The sequence below is a fragment of the Coloeus monedula genome (assembly GCF_965178545.1).
Source record: "Coloeus monedula genome assembly, chromosome: 4".
Taxonomy (NCBI): domain Eukaryota; kingdom Metazoa; phylum Chordata; class Aves; order Passeriformes; family Corvidae; genus Coloeus; species Coloeus monedula.
Genome location: NC_138784.1, coordinates 19,626,851 through 19,651,216, shown reverse-complemented (window position 1 = coordinate 19,651,216; position 24,366 = coordinate 19,626,851). Strand labels below are relative to the sequence as shown.

Sequence of the window (24,366 nt, the reverse complement as noted above, 5' to 3'; positions counted from 1 at the left end):
AGAGGAATCCAGCTTCCAGTTGCAATCCAGAGTGCATGGCTGTGTTATGGATACCCTGAAAGAATGGGGATTAGCGTGGCAAGGGATGAGGCAGAGGGGCTGGTTTGCAGCAGGAAGCTGGATGCTACTTGGGTGAGGAGCTCAGTGCTACCCCTGCCACCCCCAAGATCCTGGGGTTAGGGAGCTGGCTGGGTCACCTGGCTTTGCGTCAGTGGGAACTCCCACCAGGCTGAGCAATTGCAGGGTGCAGCACCTCTACTGCCCACTCAAACCCAGCTCCCACTGGGGAGCCTCCAACAGGGGTAACCACTACTGATTGTATCATGTCTTGGCTCCTGGAGATGCAGCATCAGCATTTCACTGACCTCTGTGCTGGGGAAGCTGTCACACACTCTCTGGGGTTAGCAGGTTTCCAGTCTTCCATAGGCAGACTTCCTAAGGCAGGCCCTGGACTTCCCATAAAAACAGTCAGTGTGATGTGATGACTGATCTCTGCCAGTACAACTAACTTACCCTGGGACATTTCTATGTGGTTTTCACCAAAACCCCAATGCCAAGGGACATCTTCCAGTAGCTGCATGAAACAAACTCATGTTTGACCGTATCTGAATGTTTCTCTTCCAGCATGAGGAACTGCCTTGCTGTTTTCTTGCTCAGGTGACTTTGTGACTGTCGCGAGGTTTCACAGGTAAATCCTAACCTTGGCCACAGTGACAGTGGGTCCCAGCAGGAGCTGAGATGGCCACTGCACCAAAAGAGGCAGAAAATGCTATTGGCTTGGAGGAAATCCACACAGAGGGAAAAGAACCACCAAAAGGTGAGTTTGTATTGGCAGGAATAGAAATTTGGGTCCTTATTTAGCTGGGGTAGAGGGAGGTTCCTCAGTAGTGCCACTCCAGCTACTTAAAACCTCTTGTACATGGAGCCACAACATCAGCATTCTATGCTCCCTTCCTATCACACCTACCAGGCTGGTGACTGCTGCCTATGGCAGTGGGAAGAGCTGGCTGGCTTGGCTTTTCTCAGGCCTCTGCTTTTTGTAAACATTTGTTTATATTGGTAATTTGAGGGTTTGTTTACTTGGGATAATTTTTTAAATGTTATTCTTTATTTGTTTTTCTTTTTATTTGTTATTCTTCTTTGCAAATGTTATTTGCAAAGCAATTTCAAGTGTACAAGGCTGTCCTTCCTCCATTCCCACTGCCTGCTGTTTCAGCAACCCCCTGTTGTTCCTGGCCACCAGGACATACAGGGGCTGGTCAGTGGACACATAACTGGTAGATGTTTCCAGCCTTTTTCCTGGTGCAGTCCCACAGTAGTATGAAAAAGGTTGACTTGTCACGAAGAGGAGGTACAGTTTGACTGCTGACAGTTTTTGTGTCTTAATTTTCTTTTCATGGTCAGGGCAAAAGACATTTACAGTGGAAGAAGCTGTGGAAACCATTGGGTTTGGCAGGTTCCACATCATGCTTTTCCTCATCATGGGCAGCACTGGGGTAGGTATCTGCAGCCATCTGCACTGGCCTGAAAAAAGCTTTCTTCTCATTTTCCTCATTACTGTGCAATAACAACCATAAGCACATATTGCAGCCAGCCCATTTTTTTCCACACACACATTCTCAAGCAGGATTTCTGCTACTGTCATCACTGGTGAAAGTAGATTTTGGCCCCATTGATGCCAAACCTGTTTCAGGGCAAAGCTGAGCAGGTTGGCCCAGAGCATCAGGGCTTGGCCCCTGCCCTGGAGCACTGTCAGGACACATCTTCAGTGGTGCCTGAGGGTTAGGTTCAGCCTCGCAGTGGCATTTTTCATGCCATACCCATGACACCCAAACCCTGTGCAATTTGGCTCAGAAGGCCTCATGTCTTCTCACCCAGCTACCTGACAAATTTCCTAACTTTCATGGTCTTGGGTGAATTGTGTTTCTATTTTGGGAACTTGGGCAAAAGCCTGAGCCAGGCTGGGGTAAAGATGTAGTGAGGGTCTATCCATGAGGATCGCTGCAGCTGAGGTGAAAAAAGTCTGACGCTGTGTGTAAACCATCAGCTCATTCTTAACTGAAGGCAGCTGCTGGGGCAAGCAGCCAATGGAGCAATGATGTTTTTAACCAAAAATAGTTTTAAGAGTTCATGTTAGATGCCTGAATTCACAGCCGGGTACCCACCCAAGCAGCTTGGTTTCCAGAGATAGGTGAAGATCTACTAAGACAGCAGGGTAAGAGTCTTCTCTGCCAAGGATGACTCTTTCCAAACGTGCTAGATATACAGTGTATCTATACCTACTTTCTAGGTGCACCTTTCTCTCCTCCTCTCCCTGTCACCAACATCTTCCAGATCAGGCACAGGGCTCAGACCACTGTGGAGGGCACCATGGCTTCCCAGGACTGTTCTGACATGGTGGCACGGCCATGGCTGCAGGGCTTGTAGGACTTCTTGTGCATTCCTTCCTTGCTAATGCACACACTTGTTCCCAAAGGTGGTTGAAGCCATGGAGATCATGCTGATAGCTGTTGTGTCCCCTCTCATCCGATGCGAGTGGCAGCTTCAAGACTGGCAGGTGGCTTTAGTGACAACAGTGAGTGACTCATGTTCCCCCCAGACAGGTCATCCAGCATGTGATCACAGTCATGGGCACCACCACAGGTTCTGGAAAGCACATTTCCCAGCGAACCAAACAAATTCCTAGGGCCTCCTTACAGGGATAAGAACAGTACCACAACTGTAGACAGCTAGAAATCCAGCTGATGAGAGCAGCTGTCCATGCCCAGAGCTTTAATGCCAAAGCAAGTCCCCACTTCCACATGCTTATTTTGAAATCCTTGCCATCCACCCCCAGCTTTGAGGGATGCAGCAGTAAATGCCTACACAAAGGAAGCCATCCCCTGAAAGCCACTCACTTGTGGTTCTGGGCACTGCAGTTCTTCCTGCTGCCCTGCGAGCACACAGCTCAGCTGCAGCTGAAGGAGCAGAGCACCACTCCTGGTGCAGCTGGGAGTGGGCCCTCCACAACTGTGTTTCCATCCCCCTCAGATGGTGTTTTTTGGCTACATGGTGTTCAGCATAGTGCTCGGGCTCCTGGCCGACAGGTACGGCCGCTGGAAGGTGAGCAACTGCCGGGGGCTGCGTGTCCTTTTCCTGCGCTCCATGGGAGCCGTGCACCTGGCTGAGCCTATGCTTTAATGACCCTAATTCTTGCCCTTTTGCAGATCCTGCTGCTCTCCTTCCTCTGGGCAGCCTATTTCTCCCTGCTGACCTCGTTTGCCCCATCCTACATCTGGTTTGTGTTCCTGCGGGCCATGGTAGGAGGTGGCGTGTCAGGCCACGCGCAAGGGTAAGGCTGTGCAAGCCACCTTCCCAGGGAAGGTAAGGGAGGGGATGGAAGGGGGAAGGGGACCAGATTCCCACATCGCCATGGAACAGAAAGCCCTTCTGCAATTTCACTAGATTCCGGTCCATTCACCTAATTTGCAGTTTCCTGAGGCCTGGAATATAGGGGGGCAGCTGGTTTACATGAAGTTGGTGACAGAGGGATTATTAAGCACATATAAAAACAATTAGACAGGTAACAGATGAGTAAACACTGCTTCCTCCTTAAAAAGCCACAACAATTCTGCTTAAGTAGAAAATTCCTTTTGAATGATGTAAAACGTTCCCACTGAAATGAAATTTCTGTCCTGTTGGGGCAGAAAGGGGGATGTGGAGAGGAGAAGTTCATAATACTAACAACAACTTCACTAGGAGCCTGGAAAAATAATTTTGTTGTTGTTGTTGATTCTCTTATGGAAACAAAGGAAACATTTCAGCATCTTCCATGGTTCCTCCAAGCCTGGTTGCTGCCCACAGAGGAAAGCCCCAAACTGGTCACATTGATCCAAAAGCCCTTTGCTGAAGGAAAGAACGTGAGGGAGAGAGGTGCTGTTGGGAGGAGAAGGCACCTGTGCCTGGGTCATGCAACTGCTGAGCTCCGTGCACTGCCTCCCTCACAGGAGGGCCCCCATTCCCTGGCCATGGAGGCTGCTAATGAGCCTTCTGATGATGGAGGGAAATGGAACATTTTATAAAACACTTCACTGGCTGAGACAGAAGGAGCCAGTGTGGGTCTCTTCCCACCTCTCTCTCTGTCCAGCCAAGGAAGTACAGTTCACACCTGGGAGCTTGAGAGATGCCAGTGCCAGGAGCCCCCTGCCCCAAGGGCACTCCAACCATTTAAAAAGTGGAGCAGAGGGTTCTCTTTATTCAATGGAAAAAAAATCCTTTTACTAAAATGTTCATTTCTATGAACATATCTATGCCTGTGCTGACACCTCAGTCACCCCACAGGACCTTCCCATAGGTTTCCTGATGTACAGACTGTGGTGTTTACCCACTTGTATCCCACAGCCATGGGCTAGAAAGGATTTGTGCCTTGTGTTTCCCTTGCATGTAATGTGGTGCCTGAGTGGGAGGCATATTGGACAGGGATTCCTGGTCTCTGGTGGTGCCTTTTCCAGGTCTTAAAATCAAGAGTCAAACACGGTTAGAAGGGGAAAAGGGATTTTACCTTGGTATTTATTTTAAGGATCCTTAGGTGCACTATGTCCAGGTCGAATGCACTGAAATGCACACCGCAGTGCACAGCCCCAAAAGATTGGGTATAACATTATAGGTTTTACTAATTAGCATATCTATCAAAAATTCCCCAGTGAGAGGCTCTAATGAGTCCCCTTCCCCAAGGAACCTTTCCCTGGATGGTTCTATCTTAGTTTACAGAATGTGCTCTGGAGAGGACCTTGGGGTCTGGGGCACACTGATCCCTAGCTACAAAGCTTCTAAAATGTTTAGTCTCTCAGCTTGACAAACAAGTCCAAGAATGTAGGCAAAAAGCACTAAGAATACAGAAGCTGTAAAAAAGGTATAAAAGGGGTATAAAAGAAAAGGCAAAAAATCTTCATGGCATCGCTGGGTGCTCAAGGTGGAAGAGGGATGGTATTCACAATCTGAGTTGAGCTGAACTGTTACTTATTTGTATGGAAATTCTCATTGCAGCTGTATTTCTGCTTTTTTTCTTCTTTTTTTTGCTAGACTTATCATAAAAACCGAATTTTTGCCCACCAAATACCGGGGATACATGTTGCCCTTGTCTCAGGTAAAAGTGAATACATCACTGTTTCTTCTAGCTCCGAGTCCCGGGAGATTTGTCCCCCTGCAGTTTGGAAGCCAGGTCTCCAGCACATCAGCACTTCTCCCAGACTAACCACACTTGTCTGGGTCTGAGCGAGTGTCTGCTGCCTCCTGCACCTCAGTGTGCTGTCTGTGTTATTAAAGACATACACAGGAGAGAGGCAGTATCTTCTCAGATAATTTGATGCTCCAAACATTGTATAGGGACTTTGAGCGATGGCTGACACCCAGGCTTTTGGTTGTCCTACTGATAATGGGGCTGCCTGGTCTAATGGGGCCAGTGCTGATGGACTGGCAGGCACTGGAGCTAGTGGCATTCCCAGCCCACTCCAAGCTGAGGTGTATCCCCCCCTCTCTTTGGACCCCCGGGCATAAAAGTGGTGTAGGAACCCAGAGTGCCGAGAATATTTCTCTGCCTGTTTTTAAGGGTTCTTACCCCCCTGAACAACACTGTTTTAGCTTCAAACCTTGGAAAAAAATTACCAACAGTCAGACAAGAACTAGAGAATACAGTGGTGTGAATTAGGTGATAGACTACAATGAAAGATTGTCACAGGGTGAAAAATTTAGAGGTTTTGGGCTTCTCTTTGTAGTAAATAGATAAGAGTAAAAAATACCAAAATGGAGGATTGTTGTTGTTCTCCAAATCTTCTTCTCCTTCTTCTACTATTCCATATTCTGCAGTAAAAGTAGTTTGGAATGACTGGATAGAGAATTCCGCAGTTCCTGCCCGTGTTACTGAATAATTGGTAGGAAAGTGAAAATAATATATGTTTTTAGTAACTATTGGTTAAATTATCTTTAAAAGGCCATGTAAATCTTGATAATTGGACTTCTCTCCTGCTTTCTGTGCTCTATGCTGTACCTGGGTCACGCTGGTGCCTCTGTTCTTCTGATAAGATTTAATAAACAACTGTCCGGCAGCATTGAAACTCCAGGAGAAGTCTCGGTTTATCTTTGAAATTCCTTGCAAGGACTTTTAGAAAATTCTCTCCCATCCGGAGGGATTTGATTTATGGCACAGTTCAGTGTCAAAGTGGTTTATGCAGTGACTGCCAGGTGAGGTCCCAATCTGCTCCTCTCTGTGCTCAGGCTCTGCAGGGGCTTTGTACAGGACAGGGTTAGCACAGATAGTCCCAAATGTGGCCTGAGACATGCTGAGAGGGTTAGGGTTAGCAAGTGCCCACTTGCTGGGTCATTGCTTACTGCAGACTTCTGCAGTGGGGAGTTGCTGTTTGTGCAGATGATCAGTGGTGACCCCTCTGAGTGCACCAATTCATCCCACTGCTGAGCCAAACTCCTGGTGGAAAGGGATAATTTGGTGGCAGGGATAATTTGCTTTTCACTGCAGCCTCTTGGATCCAAGGGCATCATTACCAAAGTGTCATCAGAAACACAAAGATTTATAGAAGAGAAATCTTGTATTTTTCCCCAGAAATTTGTTATTTCTGCTCACAGGCTACTCATGAATTTGCTGCAGCTTTTGTGATTTGTGTTGGCTGAGCTCCCTTGGGTGATCCCCTGGAAAGGCACGTGTCTCCTAATGGCAACAAGCAAACCTCAGGAAGGAATGTATTTGCAGAGCAGAGGACAGATTCTCTGTTGGTACAGCTTGGTATTGAGTCTACTGGAGAGCCACCAACTTTCAGCAGTGGAAATCTGGCCTAGTTTTGCCTTCTGAGCCCGTAAATCTGCTATTTCCCTGAAGAGACCTAGACAAGAGGAAAATTCGTGGGCATGAGCACTAGCAGAGAAGTGACTGGGAGGACAAAAGCAGTGGCTTTAAGTACAATGGTAGCCACAGCAAATTATCGGTTTTCACCTGGAGCTAATTAAGTCTACCTTCACTGTCCCTCCCTAAACCCTTGTCTTTCCCTCTTTCCCTCAACCCAAGCCCAGCTTCTCAGACAGCCAAGGGATGGCTCTGTTGAACCTCAGCATTCCCTAGCACAGTTCACAATCTATGCACAGAACCAGACCAGAAGGGAAGAAAATAAACAAATCATTGCCATGAGTTCATGTTCTAAGCCCTTTCTCTCCCCTGGAAAGGTGTTTTGGCTGGCAGGTTCCTTGTTAATCATTGGCCTGGCATCAGTGGTGAACCCAACCGTCGGCTGGCGGTGGTTGATCAGAATTGCCTCCATCCCTGGCATTCTTCTCATCCTGGTGTTCAAGGTAGGAAGATCTCCCCTCCCCACTCTCTGCTGTACTGCCACTGCCCTGATGTCTCCCCAGGCACCACGAGGCATCACCCTCCACCCCCTGCAAGCCTGGGGCTCTTCTTGTGTCGTCCCTTCTCCACTTCAGTCCTCTCACCCAGTGGCTTGGTAGGGCCCTGAAGTTCTGGTGGGGCTGCAGACCAGCTGCTGGGGAGATGTTACCTTGCTGGGGATGGCCTGGCTTTACTGGTCTGCTGTATCCCTCCAGCAGCCCAGGTTCCAGTGTCCAGGCTGCCAGCAGTACCCAGGGATTTTGGTGATGGGCCAGGCACTGAGAGGAAGTCAGGCAAGGCAGGGTGTGCAAAAAAACACAAGTAATACCTTTGCTTTAATGCTGGGCACAGCACACGCTCTTCAGTCTTTACATTTTCTAGGGCTGAGGAAAGCAGCCTCAGTAAAGTATTCAGACAACAAATGAGTGTCAGGGTTAACCACAGCTTCACCAGGTTTCCTTCTGCTTCAGAAAAGTCAGCCTTGGACATGAGAATCACCTGATTTGTGGAGGGTGATGTGGAAAATCCCTGCTTACAGTGCTCCCGGGCACTGCAGTGCTGAGCTGTGGGTGGTGGAGTCCATGCAGATGTAAAAGCCCTTTCGGCAGCTGAGTGAATGCACAAGTCCACCTGGGCAGGCAAATGTAAGGTTGCTGTAAATGTACACTCGTATAACTTGGGTGTGTAGTTTCTCTGATTATTTTTGCCAGAAAAATTGCATAGCAAAAGTTTGTCCTCCAGGAAAAAAAAAAAAAAAAAGGGCAGAGTTAGTATACATACCTTTAAAAAGGAGTCTTTAATTCATATTAGAGTGAAACAGATGGAATTGTTTATAATTTAATAGAGACACCATTTAATTAAAAGGTATTTTATTTTGGAAAAAGCACCAAATGATAGTGATGAGTTAGTTCCTACATTTCAACCATGACTTCCTTTTTAATAATGTCCTTGTGTCTTCAAGACTTTCGCTTGAGCAAGTAATATGTGCCTCATGTCATTTTAGAATGTCAATTAATTCAGGATTGTTTTTGTTAAACCTGTGTCTTTGGCTTTCACCTTTCATATGTGCTTGACACAGATGCCTCAGTGGCAGACCCCTGGGGAGCTGGACCAACAAATGGATTTGTTGGGCAGGGTGAGCCCCCCAGCATGGGGTATGAGGGGCTGGGACACACAGTGTACCCCAGGGCATGGCTGGGGAGAAGGACAGGCAAAAGGCTGCTCCAGCTCATGGAGTGCCCTGTGCTGATCTGAGCAGGCTCCTGGGCGTGATGGGAAGCTGTGAGCAGGACAAGAGAGGTGCAGAAAGGCTTCCTGCTCTGCTTTCAGTTCATCCCGGAGTCAGCACGGTACAACATGACCACAGGAAACACGGCGGTTGCGCTGGCCACGCTGCAGAGGATAGCCAGGATGAATGGGGTGGCCATGCCAGAGGGGCAGCTGAGGGAGCCTGCCAAGGTAAGCCAAGGCTGCCCAGCCCATCCACCCCACGCTAGGCTGTTGGCACCTGGGCTTCAGAGAGGGAGAGGGACTGCCAACCACGTCTTGCTCTGCCTCTTGTGTCCTCCCTGCTTGGCTCTTTTCCAAACAACTCTTGGATGTGGTGATGGAGATGTCGTTTCCTTTTGGAGAAACAGTAATCCTGGCCTTCAAAATGGAATGGAGCTTTCTGCTTTTTTTTTTTCTCCCCAATTTGTGTTTGCTCAGAAATATATTGTGCTAAGAAAAGATTTGCTTCCTTTACCACAAAAAGGGCTCCTGGCAAAGCATGTTGTTCCTTATTGCCCACCCATCCTGCAGGGGTGTTCCCTCTGCCATGAGATCTGGGAACTGTCCCTTGGGGTCTCTCTCAGGGCTGGGACTGGGCAGGCTGCAAGGATCCCTGTCATGAGGTCAACACAGTGCTCCCAGAGGCTTTGCCCAGCCCCTGACCTGGCTTGTCCACTGACAAGACCCCAGGTCCCCGAGACCAGCAGAAGAGGGTCAGAGCAGGAGAGACCATTTCACAGATACCACCATCTGTACCTGTAGGCAGCTGAGGAGCTCAGGAGTGGATCACTGCTGGACTGAAATGCCCAAAAACATATGTGGGTGCTGTAGGGGAGACAGCGGCCCCCCAGGCTTCTCCCCCTTCCCCCCAGTGTGAGCCCTGCTGACTGATAGGTGGGAACTTGGTCAGGTCGCTCCTTTGACCCCCAAGAGAGGAAGATTAGACAAATCCATTGTCCAGGGCCTCAAAATTATTATCCAGCTCTTTAAAATCCCTTTTCTGGACCTCTTTTCTGCTTATTCAATCCCACAGGCACCAAGTATTGTCCTTAGCAATTCATGCATGATGGTGCTATTGTATTGGAATTAGTTAGGATTGAAGCTTCCCTGTAGTTTAATTGAATTTATGTAATGGACCCAGATTGGATGTGGGAAGGGCTTTTGTTAGTTGGGCACCCTCTCAGTCTTAACCAATGACGAGGAAAATAAAAATAAAGGCAACCCACACCATCCTTGTGACCTTGTCTCCCCTCAGCAGAGGGATCCTGGGGAGCAGCAGGGCAGGCAGGGCCCCCAGTGCCTGCCTGTCTCTGCTTGCTGGCACTTCAGGCCTCCCAGGAAGATGTGTGTGGCCAAAAGCTTGCTTCACAGGCAGAGCAGCACACGGGCCAGTGGGAGCTGACAGAAGCCCCAGCAGTGCTGGCTCCTGGCAGCAACCAAGGCCCCCTCTGGCACCATCACCGTCACAACAGGACCAGACTGCTGAGATCTGGGGGGGTCCTGTGGGGGCCAGGAGAGCGCAGGATGTTCTCTTCTCCCCTCCTCCATCCTTTGCAGTGCAGCTTCCTGTGGGTATCTCTTGGGAAGCGGGGCTTTTCTCTCTGGAGGTTTGGTGGGTGCTGTGTTGCACCATCTGTGCCTCTGTCTGTGCCACCAGCAGCCTGGGGACAGGGGGAGCACAGGAGGGCCTGGAGTGCCAGCTGCTCTCACAGAACACTTGCTCCTGTATAAAAGATGCCTTTATAAAAACTTTTATTTCTATCATATGATTTGCAGGAAAGAAGGGGAAGATTCAAGGACCTCATCCACCCCAAATACCTCAGAACCACTTTGCAGATATGGATCATATGGTAAATTTTTTCTTCTCTTGCTTATCAGCTCATTGTCTTGTGACAATTGAAAGTGTGCAGGGAGCAGAAGTCTCCCATTGACTCTGCCTTTAACAGGACACCACTCTGCCTCAGATGGTGGCTGCAGATCCTTGGCAGCTGGAGGGGACCATGGGGACATGGATCACCATAGGTTTGTCCTGTTTCAGACCACACCTCAGATACCCTGACTGGTTGCTGTTAACATAGGTAGAAAAGGGCTGGACTTCCAGGATGTTGCTGTGAGTCCTTGCTCAGGACAGGGCGGCTCCTGGGAACCAGGGGAGAACCTCGGAGCACAGCCCACACCTGCCTGCAGTGGGATGTGCCTGCAGCTCTGCTTCCCTCCTTGGGGTAAACCTGTTCTCCCCAAGGGCGGCCAAAGGACCAGTGAGACGGGGCTGCAGCAGAAACACATTCACCATTACCAGTGCTACTCGCTGAGGGAAATTAAGGTGGAGGAGACAGGTTTCACATGCAGTGTTCCCAGCAGCTGTTTGCAAGGGTAATACATGTTTCATTGACTTTGCTGTCTGGAATGGAAACGTGTAAATAATAGGTCCATGGGAACCCATTGACCCAAAATGTTGCGAAGTCAGGCCTTGAATTTTTTATGGTTTTTTTTCTCCTTGACTTCTATGAGTGTTATGAAATATCTTTTTTTTTTTTTTTTTTTAATCTTTCTTTGCCTCCTAGTCCTCCCAGGAGTCCCTGGAATGTTCTTGGGTCTGCATTCCCATCCCCCCCAGCATTCCCTGCCTTCCCAGGTGGCCTAGATTCTGCTGCTCATTTCTGAAACTTCCAGGGGGGGATAAAAAAGTGGAAATTACTTTTCAGCCTGATTATGATCAGGCATATTCTGAAATACTTGGTAATGACAAAGCAAGGCTGCCATCACCAATGCTGTGTTCTTGACACCCAGCCAGGGTGCAGTGTGAGCCTCTCCGGCCAGTTAATGAAAACTCCTCTTGAAAATCCCTGGGTAGGAAGGATAAGGACATTCACACTCTTCCTGTGCTCCAGTGTGGGGTCCCTCCCATGGGAAACAGTCCTCCATAAATTGCTCCAATGGGAGTCCTTCCCATGGACTGCAGTTCCTCATGAGCTGCTCCAGTGTGGGTCCCCCAGGAGGTCACAAGTCCTGCTCCAGCATGGGCTTCCCATGGGGTCACAGCCTCCTTCAGGCATCCACGTGTTCTGGCATGGGAATCCTCCACAGGCTGCAGATGGATCTCTGCTCCACTATGGACCTCCATGGGCTGCAGGGGCACAGCTGCCTCACCATGGGATGCAGGGGAATCTCTGCTCTGGCACCTGCAGTACCTCCTCCCTCTCATTCTTCACAGATCTGGGTGTTTGCAGAGATGCTCCTCACACATGTTCTCACTTCTTTATCTGGCTGCCATTACTTTTGCAGTTTTTTCCCCTTCTAACACATATTATCCCTGAGGCACTACCAGTATTGCTGATGGGCTCAGCCTTGGCCAGCAGCAGGAGTCAGCTGGCACCAGCTCTGTCAGGCATGGAGGAAGCTTCCAGCAGCTTCTCACAGAAGCCACCCCTGTAGTCCCCGCCCACTGCCAAAACCTGGCCATGCAAACCCAATACAAAGCTGACCTATGAGCTGGGGTGGGGTTTACTGAGGAAGAGCAGTGAATGGACACACGTAGGAGGGGAATGCCATGGGACAAGTGACCAGTGGCCACTGCTCTGCTCAGGCTAAGGTGGTCCATCATGCAGAGCTGGTACAAGCAGCAGCAGAGATCCCAGGGCACCCAAAACCTGCTGCATTTTAGTTTCCTCGCCTTCACCATCACAGCTGCACCTCACTGCAGCATTTCTCCCCACAGGCTTGGCATAGCTTTCGCTTATTACGGCGTCATCTTGGCCAGTGCTGAGTTGCTGGAGCGGGACCTCGTCTGTGGCTCTGCGGCCCCACCACTGCAGGACTCTGGTGATGACTCTGAGGAGAGCCACAGCCCCTGCCACTGCCACTTTTTTGGGCCTGCTGCCTACCAGACCATGATCATCAGCACCGTCGGGGAGATCGCACGTAACCTCTTCCCCAATCCTTGCCCTGCCATTCCCCTCTCACAGTGCTCCCGGCAAAGGTTTGAGCTGTGCATGCACTTGGTGACGTGCCAGGGGCCGACGAGAACCTGGCACTGCTGGCAGCTTCTGGGATACAGGCCAGGAGCTTGTGGCTCTTGGCTCAGTAGGGCTCTCAATGGGGCAACCTTCAGGCTCTTGTGTTTGGCTGGGCTGTGGCCAGGGGGAGCAAAACCACCCAGGCCTGTGCTGCTCACCCAGTAGTGCCTCGCTTGCATGGCTCAGGACAGACATTGGTGTCCTGCCTCAGCACAGCCAACTTCAAGAAGCACAGGCTTCATCATCTGAGGGGAAGGGTGAAAAGAAAGGGGCATGGGGCAAATCACAAGCTTTTACAGGGTACAGGAAGAGAATGGCAGGGTTTGTGCATTTTACAGAACACTTGGTAGGCACTGGGGATGCAGAGAGGTATCTTTGAGTCGCACCGTGTAAGGTCTGTCAAGGCAGACAGTCGTTGCAGTTAGATCATCAAATGTTTTATGGTTTTCCCTTTTATTTCCAGTAAATCCTGTGAACCTTCTCAGCATCAATCTCCTCGGAAGACGTCTAAGCCTGTGTATCACCATGGGATGTACAGCTCTATTCTTTCTGCTCCTTAATATCTGCACCTCGAGGTACTCTGGCTTAGACTCTAGGTCTTGTTCGAGGGTATGCAATGCTGAGGGTATGCTGTGGTATTCTCAGGTCACTGGTCTGTCAGGCCAGTAATTCTTGTAGGTCTGGGAAAAGTCTCTGACTGGCTCTCCTTTTCCTGGGAAAGCTGTGGCAGCAGGTGCTGTGGTGCAGTGATGTGCAGAGGGGCTCACTTGTATTACTGAGCCCACATGGCTTCCCCTAAGCATCCAACAAGCTGCTTTCTAGCACAGTCCAGTGTGGATACAAAAATGCTGCTAGCAAGGATTTTCTTGCTATTTTCTAAGTCCATGAAAGACTTTTCTCTCTCACAGAAGAGGTAGCAGAGTTCTGTAAACAACCAAACACCTGCAGCCTTGAAAAGTCTTGTTTATAGTATAGTAGAAAAATATTTTGACAATGGATGTTTTAGGATTTTAGCCAATTACCCCCAAGGGATGGCTGATCCTTGTCCAATTAGACTATGAAGAAAAAAAGTCTATAAAAGAGTTTGTAAAATAATTAAATAGATCAATCTTGCTGCACAATTCCTGCCTGCTGGATCTTCTCTCCTCTCTTCCCCATGGCTGCGGGACATGGTGATATGCCCTAGGGCATTTTAATAGTCCAGAAAATTTAAAAATACACTAACAACATCCACCACAAAGAAGTTATATTTTTCATTCCCTTTTTGCCCCTTTCTTTCTTTCTGGCATCTCTGCAGATGCTTCTCAGTGACACTAACACTGCTCCACTGGCTTTCTCTCTAGCGCAGGCATGGTTGGCTTTCTCTTCATGCTGCGTGCCTTGGTTTCAGCAAACTTCAACACCATCTACATTTACACAGCAGAGGTGAGTTCTCCTTGAGGTATGTGGGGCTGCCTGGAGGCTTGAAATACCATTTGTGAATACCCAGGAATGCTGCCTGCTAGTTTATGGGCTAGTTAAGAGTCCCCTTACTTGAACTATGTATCTCTGGCTTCCTGGGTTATATATACAATTCTTTTCACCCAATGGAAATTGCCATGTTCTGTCTACAAGTAGTTTTAATCCTTCCGAGAGTTTGTCCTTCATACAACTTTGGAACCATGAGTTCTGCGAGTTAAGTACAAATTGCTGGGTTTTCTGTTGTTCTTTTTTTAAAAACAGTTGTATGGAGTTAAATGGATTTCCTTGTTGATTGAGTAAAGTGATCCAAAGCAAACAGAAGCAGCTCCCTTGCACTTTTAATAGTGCCCTGTAATATTTAAACTTGCACCAGGCTTTAATAAATACAAAAATTTTAGTAGTTTTGAATTATTTGCTGTTGATGTGAAGACCATTGCTGTAACAGCCATACCATAAATCAGTTCTACTCACAATTGTGCCTGGACTCTTCTTCAGTTAATTTACTCCATTTGCTTGGCCCAGTAAAGTGTTTAAACAAAGGCTTGTGTGAGTATACTTGCTAAAATCTGTTGATACTAAGAGGACTTAAAGTTCAGAAAAATTAATATTTAAGTGTTTTATTGGCACATTGGTGTTTGGGAGAAAGTGAAAAACAAACTACACAAAGTGCATTCTTCTAAGCCTGGAGATTTCTTACTGGGATCTGTTTTTCCTTTTTCCTCCTTCTAAACAAAAGTGCTGTTGACAAAAATGAATAGGCAGACTTGAAAGCTGCAGACAAGACCTTGTCCTCCTGCTTTCCAGATACAGGGCCCAGCAGTACTAATGGAATTCTTCCTTTAGCACCCAGCCTAACCTCTGTGATTCTGGTCATAGAGCCAGGAGATAGTGGTGGTTAGTGGTGCTAAACAAATGCAGGGGAATCCCATCCAGCTTTGACTTGCCCTAGAACTTTACTTAGGGCAAAAAATGACAGATTTGTAGTGGCTCAAAAGAGACCCAAGGGAGCTTTTATTTCTTTTCACATCTTATCCCACTAGCTGCCCTTGATAAGACAATGGGTTTCTCTGAACAAAAGTTTTTAAAAAGGAAAACAATTATAGACATCATGGATTGCTGTTGTACTAATCCAATATCTTTCTGGCCTGTTTTAGGTTTATCCCACCACAATGCGAGCACTGGGGATGGGGACAAGTGGGTCATTGTGCCGTGTGGGAGCTATGGTGGCCCCATTTATATCACAAGTAAGAGCATGCTTGATAATGTTGGTAAACATTGTGCTGAGCACTGCTATCAAATGCAGAGAGATGCCCCTGAAGTTCATCCTAAAAAAAAGGAGGATGTAATCAATTCCCCCCCAGTCCCATGTCCAGAGTACTTGGGTGGTCTTTGCCAGATGTAGCTTTGAGTATCTGTCATCACAGAGTTCAGCTCTCTAATATCTGATACTTTCTGAGACCTCTTAAGGTTCAAAAGATACTTTTTTTTCTATTGTGGAGTCTCTCAGGCATTTGTGACCCTTTGTCCACTCTTAATTGCTAATTAAGTGCCAGCCCCCCACACCAGCGAGCTCCTGTTTGATGTTCTTTGCCCTGCAGGTTCTTATGAGTGCTTCTTTCATCGGGGCCCTGTGTCTCTTCTCCTCTGTGTGCATCGTGTGTGCCATCTCTGCAGTCACACTGCCCATCGAGACCAAGGGCAGGGCCCTGCAGGTAGGTACCACCACACCAGGAGCTCCTGTGGATCTAAATGCTGTTTAGGGACTGGTAGGTGATGATTCAGCCAGAATCCATCCCCAGCTCTCCTGAGGTTTCACAAGCCTGGTAGGCACACACAGGAACGTGCTGTTGCACCAGCTTCAAGCACTGTTATCCCAGTTGCCCAAAGCTTTTTTCTTGTAAAGGAACAAGCCAGGCTGCCAGCCCCAGCCACCTCATGTAAGTGTCTGAGCTTTAGCTTGTGCAAGCCCCTCTTCACATCTATCTCCAGTCCTGACTTGAAGTTGCAGCTTCATGGGCATACGCTCTGCTCTGCCTGTGCTGCAAGGAGAGTACCAGAAGCTTCTCACAGAGGGAGAGCACGGCAGATGCACAGAACACCTAAAACACTAAAACAATTTCTTCATCAGATTCAGGGCAGGCAGGAGCCCCACCTGCTGTGGTCAGTGTTTCCTATGAAGCAATCAGCCAAAGCACTAAGCACAAAGATTAAGGGGGCGAGTCTAAAATCAGCAGTCTCCCCTGTGAAAGTCACACCAGTTTAATTAGAGGAGGTGGTGAGCAGTCCTGTGATTGAAATCAGTTCATCTGTACCAGCATGGAGATTTTCATGGCCTGCAGCAGCATGGGCACACCACTGTGTGTCACTCTGCAGTCTGACCCGTAGAGACCACAACACCACAGGCTGACAATAATCCGTATTCTTTGGCAGCCTAGAGCATGGTAGATGTTTGAGCAAACTGGGTTATGAGGGCTTCTATAGGAGAAGGGCTCACAAAGGATGTCTGCACTTCAGGCGGCTCTCTTGAAAGCTGTTTCTTGCATAGGCGAAGTTACAGCATTTCAGGGAGTGGGTATGCAGAGCCAGCCCTACAGCTGCCAGCTCCAGCTGTAGGCATACCTGGAGCCGCTTTCTGTTCAAGTTACAAAGCATTATATACTTTTCTTTGCAGAGTATCTTAATACATAACGACCAATAAGCACCATACACAATACCTTTACATTTGCCTATAGCCTATCATTACTACCACCATCACCATATTATACTCATTATTATCCAGTCACAAAAGTAAGTAAGTTACAATTTAAGCTTACAGTGGAAAATTCTCAGATCTCTCTTCTTCTTCTTGCTACATCAACATTTCTTGTTTGCCTGCCATATCTCTCTTTTTGGTAAACACGTGTTTTCTATTTACTTATGCTCTTCTTGAGACTTATTTACTTGGTGAAAAACATGTCTTTGTTTGTAGTCACATACCTTTGTCCTACTCCTAAAAATCTCCTTCCAACTCATCTCCAGCCTTTGCACTCTCAGTTACTCAGTGCTGAGTGTTTCAGCAAAACATCTTTTACTCTATACCAAAACTTGCTTTCATTTCTATCTCATCCTCAGTTTCTACATTCAGAGCTCTTTCTGTCAAGCCTACATACCTGTGAAACTTTCTTACCAAACTTTCATCCTCTCCAACAGGCTTCAGAACCAGACTTCAGAAAACCCCTCCCTACAAACGCACCTCTGTCACATAGGTATACACACACCTCATTGGGGCATAGCTGAATTTTTTCTAAAGTGTGTGGGACAGTTAATATTTGGTTTTCAGGCTTAACAGATTAATTGTTGCCTGTTTCCTTAAATGGTTGCCTTTTAGAAGTGCATGTGCTTTATAGTCTTATGCAATTTAAAATGCCTGTATGATAATTCGTAGAGAATGTGGGGGAGAGGGGGAATCAAAGTTTACACAAGCAAATGGACAAACCAACTTATTCTCCCCTTGTGGGTGAAATTCAACCCCATGAGCAGAGGCCAGAGACACTCAGGCCTTCATGGGGTTGGATTTACAGTAATTACTAAGATAGTTTGAAACATAAAAGAAAAGCTTTGATGCAGCTACAGCTGGAACAACTTTGGCTAAAAGTGGTTGAGAAAAGTGGCAGTGTAATCATTCCTTAATGGGATCCCCCTTTTCCTGGGGAATTATCTCAGTTAATTTGCTATCCTCCTTGCTACAAATAAGAGTTACAAACTCCAGCTGCTGGCCTTTACATGGTAGAAGTCAAAAGGATGGAAAAATAAAAATCTGTGGAACTTTCTGTGTACTCAGAGAAGCGCCCACTAGATCTTAAATCCAGCATCTTAAATTCAGCTTGTAAGGTCTCAGGGTCATTTGAGAGATGACATTTGTCTGCGTAGCCATTCAGGGATTGCCAGTGGTGACTGCTGAACACAGGGTCCACAGGCCTCACACCCTACAAACATCCAACCCACGCAAGAATTTAAATACGTGACATAAAAGCTTTTCTAACACGGCAATATTTAGTCCTGAGGCTCCAGGCAATAGATGTGTTCCTTAAAACTGGATCTAAATGAACCAACTAAATAAAAAAGAAGTAAGTAACTTAAAGTGTATTTACGCTTGCTCTGGTTTATTAGGTCAGTACCTGTCCCCTCTCAAAGCAGTCCCGGGGATTGCCTGTCAGAAGTGAGACCTTTTGGACATACCCAAACATGTGTTCATTTCCACTGTATCCAGTCCTATGGTTTTTACATGCACTTTATTAATTTTAGGTACTATTTTTGCATTCCCCCCTTTTTAGCAAGTAAAATGAGAGCGGATGCTTGGTGTTGGATTGGGTAGGAAAGAGAACAACCTCCTGGAATCTGTCACTCCCTGTGAGCTGCATTTGATGTTGATTGCTTCTCCATGCTGTTTCCATCACAAAAAAATTGCAACTGAACACTGTAAGAGCTACGATTTGCGTAGACAGATGGGAAATTTCTCAAGGACCTTTCCTTCCTTATGATTCAATAAACACGTTTTCTACCCTTCCTGTGAAGTGAGATGAAGACCCCTGACTTCCAGCGCTATCAGCAGTGACGCTGCACACACACAACTAAAAAAACCCAGGAAAATCATCAGGTGAATTGAGGTAAGGGGGGGAAAAAAATCCACAACATAGATGCAGTTGTTGCCGTAGCATCTTGAAAGAACGTAGTACTTCCTCCAAGTTCTTGTTGTCATGGGTTAGCTAGCATAGTCCTGGAAGTGATGTTCTTGCAAAGGGGTGCTTACAGCTTTCCCCATGACCTGACAGAACCTATCAGATGGCCAGTTTGAATATGGACAGTTCTTTGAGCCACTTAATATTGTGACCACCTCTGTGATCCACACTTAAGAATAGGAAACTCCGAGGCAGAGCTCTCTCTCGTTTCCGGTGCTGGCACAGGTGGCTGCAGGCCCCGTGTGGGGGCCACGGCCATCCTGGAGCCGATGGGCCCTGTTCCACCCACGGAACCCCCCCCCCCCCCCCAGCCCTGCTGTGAAGAGCTGAAAACCTGAGAGAAGAGAGAGGAGATGCTTAAAGCTGAAAGTCTGTTGTGAAGCTATGATATATCAGAGTATCCCGTTGTAATTTCATGAAGGCATGGGGGGTGGAGTATTAAACTGGCAAGCAGAAGCACCTGCGCTGAGATAGGCAGATGCTGACACAGCTGTAATTTTATGAGAAGTTGAACAGGGAGAGATGGAAACAATGAGGACTTTGGCTCCAAATGGGAAAGGAGAAAACCTCAGTTCCTAGAGATGCTCCCAGAGATAGTCCTAAAGATGAAGATGAGGAAGACTCTTTGCTCCCAGGGAAGGAGAAGGGCCTCTGTTCTTAGAGATGAAATGCTCCCAGAGAGGGGTGAAGAGAACTTTTGTTTCTGAACGGCTCAACCTTAAAACACCACCTGCACGGAAGTAGTAAAATCTGAATGTCAAACCTCACCGCAGCGGTGATTTCGGATGATTGTCAGGGTGATATTCAAAACCACCAGGTGGAAGGTGAGTCAGGTTTTTTTTCCCAGGGGATTCTTTCAAGAGAGTTTTCACAGCACACAGCAAAGTAACTGGACCGCAGGAGTGTTTTCCACTGGGAGAACAGCTTGAACGTGAAGCTGGACCTTTCAGAGTTCAAATGCTGCAGTGGCAGTGCTGCTTTATTTTTTTAAATCTCCACTACTGTGGCATGCACTGACCACCCCAATGTTGCTGGAATGGTCTCCCTCACCATTCTGTTCTGCTCCTTAAGGTCTCTTCACTCTTTTCTGGTACTCTGGGATGGTATCACTCGCAAGCAGCTCTCTTCAGGTAGTAAAAACTTGCCATTACAAAACCAAACAAACCAAGCAACGATGATGACAGCATGTAGCAGGTTTGGTTCTGTAACCAGGCAGAAACACCAATTTAGTGCAGTGGTTTGGTCCAAAATACTCATTACTGCTTATCTTCTGTGAGATAAGAATTAGGAGAAATACTGGGCAAAGCAAGTATTAAGTCGTAAGTTAAGTAGAATGATAGTGAGAAACTTACATTGAAACTGTACTGAACTGTCGAGGGGTGGAAGTTGAATGTAACTTTGATAATAATTCTTAAATGTGTCTTCACAGAGGTGAGGGGTGGAGAATGTCATAGGTTAGCAAGCATAGTCCTGGAAGGGATGTTCTGCAGAGGGGTGCTTACAGCTTCCTCAGTGACCTGACAGAACCTATCAGCTGGCCAGTTTGAATATGGACAATTCTTTGAGCCACTTAAAAGTTATGACCACCTCTGTGATCCACACTTAAGAATAGAAACCCTGAGGCACAGGCTTTCTCTTGTTTCTGGCACTGGGACAGGTGGCTACGGGGGCCGTGCAGGGGCCAGAGAGCCAGGCCAGGTCCTGCTCAGGCCAGGCCAGGCCGGGCCACGGCCATACTGCAGCCATGGGCCTGTTCCAGCCGTGGAACCCCCCCACAGCAGGGCTGTGGGCAACTGAGTGGCTCAGCTCCACCCCCCCTCCCCCCCCCCCCCCCCCCTCCACTGCAATGAGCCACATTCCAGCTGCAAGGCCGAGGTGAGATTAACCCTTTTAGTGCTGTGAAGAGCTGAAAACCTGAGGGAAGAGAGAGAGAGGAGATGCTTAAAGCTGAAATTCTGTTGTGAAGCTATGATATATCAGAGTATCCTGTTGTAATTTCATGAAGATATGGGGGGTGGAGTGTTCAACTCGTAAGCAAAAGCACCTGCGCTGAGATAGGCAGATGCTGACACAGCTGTAACTTCATGAGAAGTTTGGACAGGGAGAGATGGAAACAATGAGGACTTTGGCTCCAAATGGGAAAGGAGAAACCTCAGTTCCTAGAGATGCTCCCAGAGATAGTCCTAAAGATGAAGATGAGGAAGACTCTTTGCTCCCAGGGAAGGAGAAGGGCCTCTGTTCTTGGAGATGAAATGCTCCCAGAGATGGGTGAAGAGAACTTTTGTTTCTGAATGGCTCAACCTTAAAATTGTACCCCAAAAAACTTCAAGAGTGGACCCTCGAAAGGGAAAAGCTGCAAGTCATGGGAAGGGACTCACATGCGAGCAGAGAGACTCCTCCTCCTAAATGAACCGAACAGTATTTGGAGTGGGCGGCTGTCTCGTTGTGATAATGTTTTCATAGCACGAGCAAGAGGAGACTTCTCTTTCTAAATGGACTGAACAAGGTTACGATGGAAGTGGTAAACAGACTGAACATCTCAAGGGTTGTCTTTTTACATTGTCAGTGGGAGAAGGGAGGAAGGTGGGGGGAGAAGTGTTCTGAAGGTATGGTATAAATTTTTTTTCCCTCTTTTAGGTCTGTTAATAAACTTCTTTATATTCTTTCAAGTTTGGTGCCTGCTTTGCGTTTCTCCTAATTCTTATCTCACAGAGGATAAGCAGTAATGAGTATCTTGAAGCAAACCACTACACTAAATTGGTGTTTCTGCCTGGTTACAGAACCAAACCTGCAACACAGCAATATACAAAAAAAACCCAAAAAACAACAACAAACAGAAAACCACAAAAAAAAAAAAGAAAAACACTCTAGGTAGCCTAAAACTCCCCCACATGCTCAGAAGTCAGGTCAATGGCCTGCTGCAAACAAAACAGAGTATATTTAAGGTTACATCTGGGGTTAGGGTTCAGAACACCCCCAAGCCTAGAGCTCCAGGGCCACTGACACTGTGAAAGGAATGCCAAGGGGAGCACGGCGCTGCAACAACTGTGCGGCCTTCGTGGTTTCCTGATTGGAGCTGGCCTCAGCCCAATGCTGTGTGTAGGGCTGTGCCTGGAGCTAGGGCTGGGGTTAGGCCTAGGGGTAGGGTTAGTGATTCCAAGTGACCCCATCAGGGACTCCAATGACCTCAAGTGACCCCAAATGACCTCAAGTAACCCCAAATGACCTCAAGTAACCCCCAAACGACCTCAAGTGACCCCATCAGGGACTCGAGTGACCTCAAGTAACCCCAAATGACCTCAAGTAACCTCAGATATCCGCAAATGATTCCAAATGACCGCAAGTAACCCCAAATGACCTCAAGTGACCCCCAAATGACCTCAAGTAACCCCCAAATGACCTTGAGTGACCCCCAAATGACCTCAAGTGACCCCATCAAGGAGTCCAATGACCTTGAGTAACCTCAGATGACCGCAAGTGATTCCAAATGAACTCAAGTAAACCTAAATGACCTTGAGTGACCCCAAATGACCTCAAGTAACCCCAGATGGCCTTGAGTGACCCCCAAATGACCTCGAGTGACCCCCAAATGACCTCAAGTGACCCGAATGACCTCAAGTAACCCCAAATGACCTCAAGCAATTCCAAATAACCTCAAGTAACCCCAGATGAACTCAAGTAACCCCAGATGACCTCAAATGATTCCAAATGACCTAAAGTAACCTTAAATGACCTCAAGTAACCCCCAAATGACCTCAAGTGACCCCATCAAGGAGTTCAATGACCTCAAGTAACCTCAGATGACCGCAAGTGATTCCAAATGACCTCAAGTAACCCCAAATGACCTTGAGTGACCCCCAAATGACCTTGAGTGACCCCCAAATGACCTCAAGTGACCCCATCAAGGAGTCCAATGACCTCAAGTAACCTCAGATGACTGCAAGTGACTCCAAATGAACTCAAGTAAACCTAAATGACCTTGTGACCCCAAATGACCTTGAGTAACCCCCAAATGACCTCAAGTAACCCCCAAATGACCTCAAGCAATTCCAAATGACCTCGAGTAACCCCAGATGACTTCAAGTGATCCCAAATGAACCTCAAGTAACCCCAGATGACCTTAAGTGACCCCCAAATGACCTTGAGTGACCCCCAAATGACCTTGAGTGACCCCATCAGGGGCTCCAATGACCTCAAGTAACCCCGAATGACCTCAAGCAATTCCAAATAACCTCAAGTAACCTCAGATGAACTCAAGTAACCCCAAATGACCTCAAGTAAGCCCAGATGACCTCAAATGATTCCAAATGACCTCAAGTGACCCCCAAATGACCTTGAGTGACCCCCAAATGACCTCAAGTGACCCCCAAATGACCTCAAGCAATTCCAAATAATCTCAAGTAACCCCAGATGAACTCAAGTAACCCCAAATGACCTCAAGTAACCCCAGATGACCTTGAGTGACCCCCAAATGACCTTGAGTGACCCCCAAATGACCTCAAGTGACCCCATCAAGGAGTCCAATGACCTCAAGTAACCTCAGATGATCGCAAGTGATTCCAAATGAACTCAAGTAACCCTAAATGACCTTGAGTGACCCCAAATGACCTCGAGTAACCCCCAAATGACCTTAAGTGGCCCCCACCAGGGACTCCAGTGACCTCATGTAACCCTAAATGACCTTGAGTGACCCCAAATGACCTCAAGTGACCCCCAAATGACCTCAAGTGACCCCCAAATGACCTCAAGTGACCCCATCAGGAGCTCCAACGACCTCAAGTAACCCAAATGGCCTCAAGTAACCCCAAATGACCTCAAGTGACCCCAAATGACCTCAAGTGACCCCATCAGGGACTCCAATGACCTCAAGTGCCCCCAAATGACCTCAAGTAACCCCTACTAGACACACCAATTACCTCAAGTAATTCCTGCGACCTCAAGCAACCCCTGAGGGTCTGCACCCTCAGCTCTCTGGGGGAACAGCCTGCAGCACCCCACAGCAGCACATCAGAACCAGGATGGCAGGGACAGGGATGTGAAGCAGACTCTCCACCCCTTCCTTCCCAGCCTGCTCCCTCCATTCATCTTCTTCTCTTGGAGCTGGCTGCCCAGCAGCAGGATCTGAGCAAGCCAGAGAACTCCCCTGGCTCATGGTAGCCCTTCAGTTTTGCTGCACACAGTCACTACAGAGCCTTAGACTGGGTTAAAAAACCCCAAAGCGACGGCTTTGGGATCGGACAAATGTGGAGGAAAATATCCTCTGATAGCAGGCAAGTTACAACCAACCCTCCCCACCTGGTTCAGGCAAAAAGAAACTTTCCTTGGAGAAAAATGAAAGAGATAAAAAAACTCTTTATTTATCAAACACACAGGAAAAGGATAATAATGCTGAACAATAAAACCTCAGAGCTGTGGAGAGAAACCTGGGAGGATTTCAGAGTCCTTCTGTAGGTGTGGTCCTTCTCCTCCTCCTCAGAGCTGTGGACAGAAACCCAGGAGGATTTCAGAGTCCTTCTGTAGGTGTGGTCTC

At 47.7% G+C, this 24,366-nt stretch overlaps 1 protein-coding gene across 1 annotated transcript; it reads left to right on the top strand.

The window, feature by feature from the left end:
• Positions 1–738: 738 nt before the first annotated feature.
• Positions 739–15,878, top strand: SVOPL (SVOP like; the record flags this gene model as incomplete). Its single annotated transcript, XM_082281175.1, has 14 exons — positions 739–817; positions 1,405–1,496; positions 2,477–2,575; positions 3,031–3,102; positions 3,207–3,331; positions 5,062–5,125; positions 7,210–7,335; positions 8,702–8,830; positions 10,418–10,491; positions 12,360–12,562; positions 13,121–13,232; positions 14,001–14,082; positions 15,273–15,362; positions 15,717–15,878. The coding sequence occupies 14 exons, from the start codon at positions 739–741 to the stop codon at positions 15,876–15,878; spliced, it is 1,509 nt and encodes a 502-aa protein (XP_082137301.1).
• Positions 15,879–24,366: the final 8,488 nt, after the last annotated feature.